This window comes from Sphaeramia orbicularis, chromosome 2 (assembly GCF_902148855.1).
Source record: "Sphaeramia orbicularis chromosome 2, fSphaOr1.1, whole genome shotgun sequence".
In the NCBI taxonomy this organism is placed as follows: Eukaryota; Metazoa; Chordata; class Actinopteri; order Kurtiformes; family Apogonidae; genus Sphaeramia; species Sphaeramia orbicularis.
The window spans coordinates 26,442,993-26,455,945 of NC_043958.1; the positions used below are offsets into that span (position 1 = coordinate 26,442,993).

At 36.1% G+C, this 12,953-nt stretch overlaps 1 protein-coding gene across 1 annotated transcript in view; it reads right to left on the reverse strand.

Moving 5' to 3' along the window:
• The window catches only part of LOC115433045 (collagen alpha-1(XXVIII) chain-like), a 74,791-nt gene that overhangs the window by 12,706 nt on the left and 49,132 nt on the right, over positions 1 to 12,953 (reverse strand). The window contains exons 25-31 of the mRNA XM_030154241.1: positions 10,897 to 10,965; positions 6,849 to 6,917; positions 4,662 to 4,730; positions 2,560 to 2,628; positions 2,397 to 2,477; positions 130 to 165; positions 4 to 40 (exon numbers count right to left, since the gene is read on the reverse strand). Of these exons, the coding sequence (XP_030010101.1) occupies positions 4 to 40; positions 130 to 165; positions 2,397 to 2,477; positions 2,560 to 2,628; positions 4,662 to 4,730; positions 6,849 to 6,917; positions 10,897 to 10,965 (430 nt within the window). The remainder of the gene's footprint in view (positions 1 to 3; positions 41 to 129; positions 166 to 2,396; positions 2,478 to 2,559; positions 2,629 to 4,661; positions 4,731 to 6,848; positions 6,918 to 10,896; positions 10,966 to 12,953) is intronic.

Here is a 12,953-nt window from a genome sequence, read left to right on the forward strand (position 1 = left end):
TACCACAGATCTCTTTGATCATCCGAATGATGTCCTCCCTCTGAAAATAAATACAACATCACAGGGTGAGCAGATGAATAATAGCAGTAATTTATGTAAAAGAAAGAATACAAATGAAATGACACTCACAGTGAGACCTGCTTCACCTTTGACACCTGCTCGACCCTTTAGCAAGAATAAAACAGAAGAAGGACACATTTATTACATTGTATTCCCTCTGATAAAAACCATGAGTCAGTTAAAAGGATGGTCTACAAATAGACTCTGGAAAAACTGCCATAGAATCGAAAGTATAATGAGCATTTCTACCACTTTCATTAAAAAACACAGTAATAGAATGCTATTTTCAACAACTTAGTCCCTGTCTGAATTTAACAGAGCAAACAGATCAGATACTTTCTAATGTGCAATTGCCTGCTTTTTTGCCACTACTGTTTTTATTTTTATGTGTTGTGTCCCCCAAGGGCTCTGCCTAAGGGATCACCAAAGTTCTATCCAATCGACTCTCGACTCTAATCTAATCTAATCTAATCTAATTTTTTTAAAAAGTCCTGTGTCTGAAATGACGGCATGTGATCCATAGGGACCATAGAAGTGCTGTTCCCCTTTATAGCTACAGGTAGAACAGCTAATTACCCATAATATTAAACAGATTAATTTCCACAATAATGTCCCGGAAATAATATATATTTAAATTATTATGATATAATACTTATCCTGTGTCCTGTAGTTCATGTCAGAATTTCTTAAAGTAGTCTTAACTCATTATAGAATCTGCTCGGGGCACATATTTTTGCACCATTATCAGGATTCTTTACATTTTTCTGTCCAAATGTGATGGGATAATTGCCACATGGTTGCCAAGTGGAGTGAGATACAGATGGTTTGAGGCCTCCAGAATAAAGTGGAGATGATTAAGGTGATCCAAATGTCCCAGGTAAGTTCAGCCCATTACATCTCGATTCAGACGCTTCACTGCTATGTTTAAGGAAGTATGAGGCCCAACACCACTTAGTTATTCAGCTACATCAGCAACGCAGAGCCCATTTACAAAAGCCGCTTTATGGTCAAGTGGATAGGTTGCAGCACAGAAGACTGAACATTTTGAGACCTCCTAAAACCTCCTGTTTCTAGAGGAAGGATGTCAATATGCTGGGGTAAATCAAGGCAATGTGGTAATACTCTTGCCTTGTATATACCGGTAATCTATTTTCCCTGTATATATCCTCATTTGTTGTACATATGTAGTAAAGAGCTTTTGTATATCTCAGTAGTTTTAGTAGTTCTTTGGTAGCAGATGTATACTTAATATTTGATCATGTAGCTTCTGGCACATGCCTACATTTTTCTGTATTTTGTGTGATATTTTTAAGTGTTTTCACTTCTAAACAGAACAGAGCGGCTAAGCGGATTTTCATTGTTCTGGTGACAGTGACAACAAAGATCTATTCTATTCTATTCTGTTCTATTCTATTCTATTCTACAGGGTGGGGAAGCAAAATTTACACTGAACATTTAGTTGTTTTTTCTCAGCAGGCACTACGTCAATTGTTTTGAAACCAACATATATTGATGTCATATTCATACCTAACACTATTATCCATACCTTTTCAGAAACTTTTGCCCATATGAGTAATCAGGAAAGCAAACGTCAAAGAGTGTGTGATTTGCTGAATGCACTCGTCACACCAAAGGAGATTTCAAAAATAGTTGGAGTGTCCATAAAGACTGTTCATTATGTAAAGAAGAGAATGACTATGAGCAAAACTATTACGAGAAAGTCTGGAAGATACTATTAAAGAAGAATGGGAGAAGTTGTCACCCGAATATTTGAGGAACACTTGCGCAAGTTTCAGGAAGCGTGTGAAGGCAGTTATTGAGAAAGGAGGACACATAGAATAAAAACATTTTCTATTATGTACATTTTCTTGTGGCAAATAAATTCTCATGACTTTCAATAAACTAACTGGTCATACACTGTCTTTCAATCCCTGCCTCAAAATATTGTAAATTTTGCTTCCCCACCCTGTATTCTATTCTATTCTAATGTCATTCATTCATTTCATTAATTTTCTGAACCGTTTAATCCTTGAATGGATCGTGGCAGTGCTGGAGTCAGTCCCTGTTACCACTGGGTGAAGACACCCTGGGCGTGTCTTGAGGGTTGACATATACGATGCAGTAATTTTAACAGGGTGGTCAGGAGCTTATCAAAACCAATCCTATTTGTCAAACCAAATAACATAAGCCTGATGTACACTTATGCAAAGTACTGTCACTCTCATGTGATGAACTATGTTTGACAACAGCAGGAGTGAAATGTATAATTAAAAGAAGTTTTCTCTAATTAAGCAGCAGCTCATTACAACAACACATTTTGTAAAAGCGTCTCTCACAGGTAGCCCCGGGGATCCGGAGTCTCCCATGTCTCCTTTGATTCCCTTCAGCCCCCTCTCGCCGGCTGAGCCGCGGTCACCCTGTCAAACATGGTGGTGTGAATCAGAACATGACGCAGGATAATGCAGGCGTATGAAGTCACGTACAAGGTCCAGCACTCACTTTAGCTCCAGGAAATCCTTCTCCGGGTAGACCCCTTGGCCCCGTCACACCTTGGGTGCCCTGCTCACCCTGAATATGATTATATGAAATTATTCACAGATAGAGAGGGTGGTCATGACTACAGACAGAAACTAAATATGAAACATTTAGCTAGAACAAATTAAAAAAAAAAAAAAATAATGTTGTGGAGTAGTTTTGTGGAACTGAGTGGAAGTAAATGTCAAAACAGTGCAAAAACATAAAATTTAAGATGTATAAAAACCTTATTTTTCAGGTATATCGTAACAATGAACTAGAGTACAACAGAAAGAGTTGATGATGTTGTTGTTGATGGTATGTAATAATTTGTTCTTTTTCAGTAATTTCTGTCTGTCCGTCCGTCCGTCCATCCATCCACCCACCCACCCAACTATCTATCTATCTATCTATCTATCTATCTATCTATCTATCTATCTATCTATCTATCTATCTATCTATCTATCTATCTATCTATCTATCTATCTATCTATCTATCTATCTATCTATCTATCTATCTATCTATCTATCTATCTATCTATCTATCTATCTATCTATCTATCAAATCAGAACAGAGACAAGTGGAGCACAACCATGGCCTCTTTTCCCTTCAGTGAGTGTTTGCATATAACAATATTTTATTGTCGATTTCGCTCAGCTTCTAGGGAATGTCTTTTAAATGGTGAATGTGTTTTAAGTGAGTTTTATTTATGGATGTGTTTGTACATATTTTTAACTTATTTCTTCTCCTATTGCTGGGACCTGAGTAAACATTTCATTCTTTCATGTGCGACATTCAGTGAATGAATGACAATAAATGAACCTTTTAACCTTGATAATGACAACATACTGAATTCTACAGCTTTTAAGTAAACAGCATGTTTCCTTCAGATATTTAGAATTAAGCCCTTTTCCAAATGGATCATTTGCAGACTAAGATCAGTAGGATATGATGAAATTCTTCTGGATTTATAGGAATTCTTTTTAACATGCAAACAGTGCGTTTGAAATATGCAGCTAATTTGCAGGTTTTACTACAGTTTGCAACACATGACCCTGTTTACATCAGCTGGAGTAAAGATCATCTTGCAGAGATGGATGCTCTGAGGAAAAAAATCTGTATTTCTGGTTGGAAGGAAAAACACAGCTACTGTTTAACATTATGACAGAAGACATCAACAGGTTAATGGATATGAGCAAGTTCTGAAAAGTCTTTTCAACAAGATGTGTGAAGAAACAAAAAAGGGAGGCTGAGTTCACACAGTGGAATAACATTTTCGTAATATGTAGGACTACAGGAATATTAGTTGAATATTTGCTTACATTAACCCTTTAGCCCCTGACATGTCTATGGTGGTGGTCTGAATTTATGATTTATTTTAAATATTCATAAAAATTTAACCATTTGCTCAAGAGGAAAAATTTCACAACATGCTAACAGAATCAGCCTTGTTCTTTCCATAGACATCTGAGCATGCTCAGTGAACCCCCCCAGCGCCCATGGAATGGGGGATAAAAGACAGAGCAGTGAGCAACACCTGTCTCGCTATAAAAATAGATAGTTTGGGCTTTTCTTTACATAGTTTTCCTTGTTGTTTTTTGTTTTTACTGTTGTTTGTAGTGTTGTGATGATTTTCCTTGTTAAAGGACAAAATGTGATGGGGACAAATAAACGTACATACTGTAGATAAACAGAGAACAGCAGTCTCATGTAAATATCATAGTGTTTGTGGTCAATTTGTGAGACTTTTACTGCATCAAAAAGTAAAATATGAAGCATGAACTAAATACACTTTGAAATGTACATCCTAAAATATTGTAGTACTCATCATTTAAAACACATCACATTTAGAACTCAGACGTAAGTGGGGATTTATTGCTGAATAATGAGTGTTAAATCAATCTGCCTGAACTTTAGTTGGAGGACAAAGACAAAACATATCCTATATTGAGTTTCTTTATGCTGAAAAACAAATCTGAGTATCTTTGTAAATTGCTGCTTTGTGTTTGCATGTGCACTTCCATACTGTCTACACCTGTTCTCATTTACCACTCTACTGTTCTCTTTATGGTGAATAACAGCATACCTTTGGCCCTTGAACTCCTTGTCCTGGTGGCCCTGTTGGCCCTGGTGGACCAGGGCGCCCAGTGTTACCCTGCAATACACACAATGCAATTAGCAACACAGACTTAATACAGTAATTACACATACATGGTGCAGAGTGTCTGCATTTTATTTCGGTTTGGCTTTAGTTAGTTTTACCAGTGCATGAGAACTTTCAGTTACCCTCATTTTTGAGAAATTGGTTGCTTATTTTTCAGGTATTATTAAGAATACATTCAGTTATAAAAGCTACAAAACGCAGGATAAAAGAATGCATGACATCAAAAGCTATTCACAAAACCGTTGATTGCTGAAGGTCCCATGTTGTGCAAAGCCATTTTCTTTTACACCATTTTGTACACTGTGAACTGTTAACTTTGTGTGAAAACAAAACTGATTTCTAATTTATTCTGTCTTGTGCTGTTCACATATTTCTTTTATTTCCAGAAAAACTAAAAACTATTTCCTCTGTAAGAGTTATTTTGAACATTAATGTGTCATTATGTATATAACCCTGAGGCACATGTATGTTTACATTGTCTACACTGTTCCATTTGCACATTTTATATTTTTATCTTTCATACAGTATATCTCTAGCTTGTACACATTTTGATGGCACATTTTATATATATTGTTTAATACATGTCTGTATCTTATTGTGTTGTTATTTAAATGTCAGTGCACTGTTGCCGGGAGAGACCATCTGCAATTTTGTTGCACAACTGGTATAATGACAATAAAGCTTATTCAATTCAATTCAATTCAATTCAATTCTTTTCTATTCTATTCTATTCTATTCTATTCTATTCTATTCTGAGGACAGTTGACACATTTATTTTTATTTTATGTGCACATTTATTATCAAATATCATGCAACATATAAATGTAATCCATAGTTTGAAGTTCTTAAAGACATGGAAAACAAAGGTGAAACACATTACCTCAACAATTTTCTATCTTTTTCCCCAATTAGTCTTATAAGTATCTGACATAGCTTTTTTCTTACATGGATCCAAGTTGACAGCTTCACTTCAGCCCACAATTTAATCTTTCCTACAGCCTACAATGCTCGGACCTGTAGAAACACCAGGCTGAATCCTGTTGGGACTCTGGATGTGATATTGGCGGACATATGGGCACTGGGTGTTGATGCACTCAGGCCTGTTAGACCAAATGCTTTTCATCAGACACATATGCCCATGGAGATTTGCACAGCGATGTGTCAAAGTGCTGTGGGAAAATCAGGATAAATACCTCGAACAAATGTACCGGCAGCCTCTGAATGTAAGACCCCTGCAGTGGGCATATTCACACAAGATGAAGCAGTCCTTTTTATATATATATATATATATATATATATATATATATATATAAAAATCTGGAGCTCTCTGACTATGATTCTATAGAGAATACAACTCAATCAAGACCATCTGGCTATATGTCAAATAAAAAAAGGCTTCCCGCATAAGTAAACACATTACAATTTTGTCCTTGATGTGTGTTTGCAGAAACAGAATACAAATCCTGTTTTATGAGTCAAAAAATGTGCAATGGTTAGAAATGTTTTGAGGGAATGAATGAAAAATCAAAGTCGTGCTCTGTTTGGCTAGAACTAATTTAACCCATAAAGACCCAAACATCCACTGGTGACCAAAAGCATATACTGATGTAAAAAGTTTGATGCCTGTTGATCCACTAATCCTATCAATACATGAAAATAATTGAGGTCAAATGCAGTTTCCCAGTTTTAAATCATAATCAGATATGACCCATTTGGACTTTTAGAGACCTATGGTGAACATGGAAACATTGTCTTCTTCTACAACATTGATTCACCAGTAAAACCCATGGAGTTTGATGAATGACAGTGGATGGAGACACTTGGTTTATGCTCAATTATTGATATCTTTGTTGAAAAAGTCACCTTTTCTTCAGTTTTCTCTGTTTCTGATATAATAACCCTCAACTTTAATCAGAGCTTTTATGAACATCTACATGATCAGCAAATTAAATACAGGAAAATACCTGATTTTCACCAAAAAAATACAAAATACAGAGGATAATATTATAATAAATGAGGAAAGGTTAAATAGAGAGAAAAAACAATTTGGGAACTGCCACCAAAGGTCTTTACGGGTTAAAATCTGACTAAGTAAATGTTAAAAAGTACCGGAGGTCCTTGGAGGCCTTCGCCTGGAGGTCCTGGCAAACCAGGCAACCCTCGGAAACCGATATCCCCCTGGAAAGACAGAAACAGAGTGAAGATACAGGAATATTTACATGCAGTAGCTTACAATCCATCAAACAAATGAACTTCTGTGAGTACAATCTTGTTTACTTTAATTAGTTTCCCGGAACAAATGACCAAAGCTTTCGCTGGGGAAATTCTTCCACTTGTCTCGAATGCAGACTCAGATGCTAAGATGATTACCAATAGCACTGGTAACACCAAGGCCAATTCATTACTAGCTACACCAAAGAGGTAATTTGATTGCCTGCTTTTGCCGGTTTGTCTGTCTGCCAGAAGGATTAAGCAAAAACTACAGTACCAAATATTAGGAAATTTGTTGAAAGGGTAGACATGGATGAATGCATTAAAGCAGAAAAGAGAAGAAGCCTGGAAGTGTTTCATACAAGTACTATAGACCAGGGGTGTCAAACATGCGGCCCAGGGGTCATAATTGGCCCTCCAAAAGTTCCAATCCAGCGCTAATGAATTTGCAAAGTGTAAAAATTACAGTAAAGATATTAATAGCCAATGCTGTTGAACTTGTTTTAGTTCTGATTCCACAAACAGACCAATGTGATCTCAAGTAAAATAATAATTGTAATAACTTATAAATAATGACTCCACATTTTCTTCTTGGTTTAATGTAATAAAAATATTACATCATGCCTATAAATAATGACAACTCCAAAATTTCTTTGTTTTAGGTCTGTTGATGATGATTTTAGCGCAAAAAATCCCCCATTAAATTATGAAAATATTTACATTAAGAGACATTTAACAAGTAAAATGTGAATAACCTGAACAAATATGAACAACCTGAAAGGCTTATAGAAAATTATGTGCAATTTCAATGATATAATGAATGCCTTTTACTAAATGTTTTGAGCCTTTGTAGATCTGATCCATAATGCACATGTAGAGGTTGAAGCATGATATTGCTAAAATTTCACTTATTTTTCTTAAGAAGTTTCTGTTTTTTGAGGATGAGTTGTTATTATTTATAGGATATAATGCTATTACTTTAATGGTTTGGCCCACTTGAGACCAAATTGGGCTGAATGTGGCCCTTGAAAGAAAATGAGTGTGACATTCCTGCTGTAGACTTTTTTCACAGCAAAACACAAGTGATTTTAATGACATTAGTGATCCATATTCTATTCAAGTCGTGCTGTCTACTGTTGTATTTATCCAGGAAGCTCCCACTGGGATACAAAACCTCTTCTTCCAAGGTCAAAACAGCAGCAATGAACAGTTTCACATTTAAAACACAGCAAACACATAAATACATCATTAAAAAAAGACATTAAAATAACAATAAAACACTGTTGTAAATATGTATATAGTCTGTATAGTTTTTATCCTCGGCCACACTGGCCACAGGGTATTGTCATCAATTGGTCGTCTGTCCATCCATCTGTCCAAAATCTTTGCCATGCACTGATAAATCAGAACACTGGGGCAGTAGTGTGCCTGATAAGTTAGACCGAGGGTTTTCAAGAATGTGCACGTTATGTTTATTTCTATCATTATTTTGTATTTTATATTGTTTTTTACACTATCTTTATGCATGCTCACTTTTTCTTGCACTTTAATCCGTTGCTGCCTTTACCGTTGTGGGATCAAATAAAGTCTAATCGAATCGAATTGAATCGAATCTAACCAAGAAACACCAGCGATAGACATGACTCACCCTCTACAAACTGCCCTAATCTGCCTTTTCTCAATACATTCCTAAAAAACTCAACTTTCGAGAAATGTTTAAATCCATCCATCAATTTTTTACTGCTTATCCCTGTTTGGGTTGCTTGGGTAGCAGCCTAAGGAGGGATGCCCAGACTTCCCTCTCCGTGGCTGCCTCCTCCAAACTTGGGTCTCCCATGGACATACCTGAAACATCTCCCCAGGATGGTGTCGAGGAAGCATCCTAAACAGAATCCTGAACTAACTAAACTAGCACCTGTCAGTGTGGAGGAGCAGTAACTCTTCAACAACTCCTGCATCACTCCCTGACAATTTCCTGCTCCAAGACCCCAAGACAGTTTATCCACCATATCTAACGTATTCATTATTGTTTTGTAGCCCAGACCCCTGTTAGAAAAGAAACACCTGAATTCAATGTCCCCATACTTTTGTCCATATATTGTATGACTTAGCCAATTCTCCTCTGATTTAGTGTCGAACACCATAGGTCAGTGTCTTAAGAAAGGATGGGTTAAATTATTGCACATGCTAATTTTCTGCCATAATAATTCAAAATGTCTGCTGTAAAATACCTATTTGAACTTCGGTATCAAAAACCAATTATAACATTTCCACCTGGGGAGAAATGACACAATTTACACCAACCGAGGTTTGCGTAATTGCAGACTATTTCTGTCCATGACTCTGTTACATCCAGGTGTTGTAAAGGACTCTATATCTGCACCGAGCCCGAAGGCTTTGTAGCATACAGTGTGTGCTCTGAAAGTGTCTATTTTATTCCCAACAACTATGTCTTGAACCAGAGGTGTCAAAAGTATTCACATTCATTACTCAGGTAGAAGTGTATATACTAGGGTTTAAAAAGACTTCTGTAGAAGTTGAAGTATCAACTCAAGCTTTTTACACAAGTAAAAGTGTAAATGTACTGGTTTCAAAACTACTTAAAGTATAAAAGTAAATGTAAGGGGAAAAAATGCCATCAGGACAAAAGCTTAGGGGCCTACAGTGCACTACCCCACCTCCCCAAAAAACATTTTTCTAAAGGCCATCATGACTATAATGTTATATTAAAATGTTAATGTTGAAAAACGTGGGATGCACTTGGCTACCTGTTCATATATGCCCTTTGAAAATGAACATATTTTAGTACAATCCAAATGTATTAAAGAACCATTTATGCATACTAATGTGTTCCATGGAGTGTAAAATATGATGATTAGTTGCCTATAAGTATTGTAATGGTGCAAAAAGTCAGGTGGGATGGATCGCGTACAAACCAATAGAGTGTCGGAATGGTATATATTTATACTTCTCATCCAACCACAATCAAATTCACTCTATCTAGATGGCACGATTTATCTGGATAGTTTTTTTTATTTGAACAATGACAGGCCGGAATGAAAACAAGCCGAAATGAAATAGGAGCAACAAGGCTATTTTTAAAATGTAAGTAGATAGAACAGATAATTGCATGAAAATGTAAGGAGTACAAGTAAAAAGTTGGCTGTAAAATAATTACTCCAGTAAAGCATAGATTACCAAAATTTCTACTTAAGTAAGGTAATGAAGTATTTGCACTTTGTTAATTGACACCTCTGCTTGCAACCAAGATGTTTTATTGCTTAACAGTAACATTAACAGTAATTTTACCAAACTGTGACTAAATTCAGAATCTCACACAGGACTCAAACCCCAGTGCCATTATAAAGTCCTGTGTCCTTGTTCTGATTGAGACTTATGTAACTATTGCTTTACAGATTGTTAGTGTGTGTGGTTGTGGGTGTAAGTAGCTGAACAGCATCCGTCCTTTTATTATACGCCTTTTCTAACATCATGGGACAAGGTGCTTGATTAAATTTCTAGACATGGTGAATACATGTGACCTCAGATAGACCTTCTAATCATTAATGTGATGTGTTTGAAGATAAATGAATCAGGGAATAGTTACATTTCTTTTCTTCAAAGGCTCTGCAAACCAATTTTCTCTCTGTCTCTGTTTCTGTTTTTATTTTGGAATCTTCTCACCAGTATGAAGTGAGTGATGTTGGGTTGTGAAAAGGGGATTTTTTGCACACTTGACATGTTATACGGTGCTGTTGTTTTATTGTTTCATTATGTCAACTGTCACTTTCAGTAAAATCTGATCAAAGTACACGCTCACAGAGCTGATGATGCAGATTACTTTTAGAGTTTAGCCTCTACTAACTCCTCTGATATTCAATAGAATGTATTCAATAGGGAACTCTTCGATAAGCAGACACATCTGTATATTGTTGGCTCTTCTTACCTTTGGTCCAGGGATGCCCATTCCTTCCAGGCCAGGTTCTCCTGGAAGTCCAGGCAGACCAGGAGGACCCTGAAAAACACAAGACATGAGACTGTGCAGTGAAAACAGCTTTTGCTTAACCCATAAAGACCCAAACATCCACTGACCAAAATCATCTACTATTCCAAAACGATTAGTAACTGTTGATCCACTAATCCTATTGATCCATATGAATGGTGTAAAATGCATTTTGTCATCTTTCATGGTCATCAGATATGACCTATTTGGATGGTCAGAGGCTCTGTAGTTACCGTGGAAACACTATCATCTTCTACAACACTGATTCACCAGTAAAACCTATGGAGTTGGATCAATGACAGTGGATGGAGACACTTGTTTCATGTTCAGCTGATATATTTTACTAAAATTGTCACGTTTTCTTCACTTTTTTCTGTTTTTGATGTAACCCTCAACTTTTATCTGAGCTTTTATGAATATCTACATGATTGGTAATTTAAATATCAAATACCTGAATTATACTTAACCCATGGAGACCCAAACAGCCACCAGTGACACAAACCATCTACAGATATAAACTGTTAAATACCTGTTGGTCCACCAATCCTATCAATACATGTAAATAACTGGTGTAAAATGCATTTTGTCTTGCAGATAATGAACTTTTAAATAAACAGATGAGCATAGGCAGTCCTTGTTTAAATCTACTATTGAGAACTTGGCAGGAAATTATGAAAACTTGTAATTTAAATGAACCAGTTAAACTACTGCGATGGTGTGCTTATGATACTGAATTTATTCCAAATAGATCTGATGGTAGATTTAAGACATGGACTGCTAAAGGTCTAACAAATTATTACTCATTTACTAAGGAGGGGATAATCCATAGTTTTGAATTCTTAAAGAAAAGGCACAATCTTGAGCAAAAGGACTTCTATAGATATCTTCAAGTTAGAAACTATTTCAACCAGATTCTAAGACCAAATATAGGTAAAGTAGAAACTGAAATTCTGAAAATCCTTTTGTCAGTATCAGAATCGCCATGTTCTAAGATAATATCTAAACTATATAAAGATATACTCAATTCTGAATCAGAAAATGCCTGGTATATAAAAGAAAAGTGGGGAAAAAGAGGGCAATTTGGTTATAACAGAGGATGCTTGGAAAAGAATATGTCTCATACAATGGGCTTCAACCTGCTTGACTACCTGGCGCGAATTTTGTTGGAAAAATGTTGCTAGGTTTTTTATCACACCTTTACAAAAGGGACATGGGGGAGGGGCTTCCAGCTGCTGGAGACAATGTGGGATGGTCAACACCAATCATTACCATATTTTCTGGAGTTGCCCAGTCATCATCCCTTACTGGCAGGAAATCCACAAACATATTAACAATATAATAGGAGTTAATATCCCTTTTACTTTTGATACAGTTTATATGGGAGATATTCAGTTTGACGGATGGAGAAATAACGATAAAAAGCTGGTCCAAATTCTCCTGGCTGGAAGCAAAAAACTTATTACGAGAAACTGGCTCAAACCCCATCTACCCGCTATAGATGAATGGATTGATATTATTCATGAAATTTACATGATGGAACGGCTGTCATATTCCACTAGAGTACAGAAAGAGAAATTTTACAAAAAATCTGGAGTAAATGGACTGAGTATGTCAAACCTATAAGACCAGACTTCTCTTAAATTATTGAAAAAGGGTCAGGAAACAGTGTCTTATTGATCTAGACATTTTTATTTTTTATTTTTTCTCTCTTTTGCCTATGACCTTTAACCTGAACCTTTTTTTTATTTCATCATAGTGCTACACAGGAATTTTGTCTTTGAAAAACCTTCCAATGTGAAAGCTTCCAATGTTCTTGTTGAAAATTGTTCTCACCAATGTTTACCTAAAGGTCTAAAAACATCTGAAAGAGCTACATGGAGAAATACTCAGATGATCTGTGTCTGTTCATATGTAAATGTTATGGTATAAATATACATATATGTGTATGAGGAAGAATGTAACAGATTGTGGCATTGTCATTTGTAAGTGCTCTTTATAAA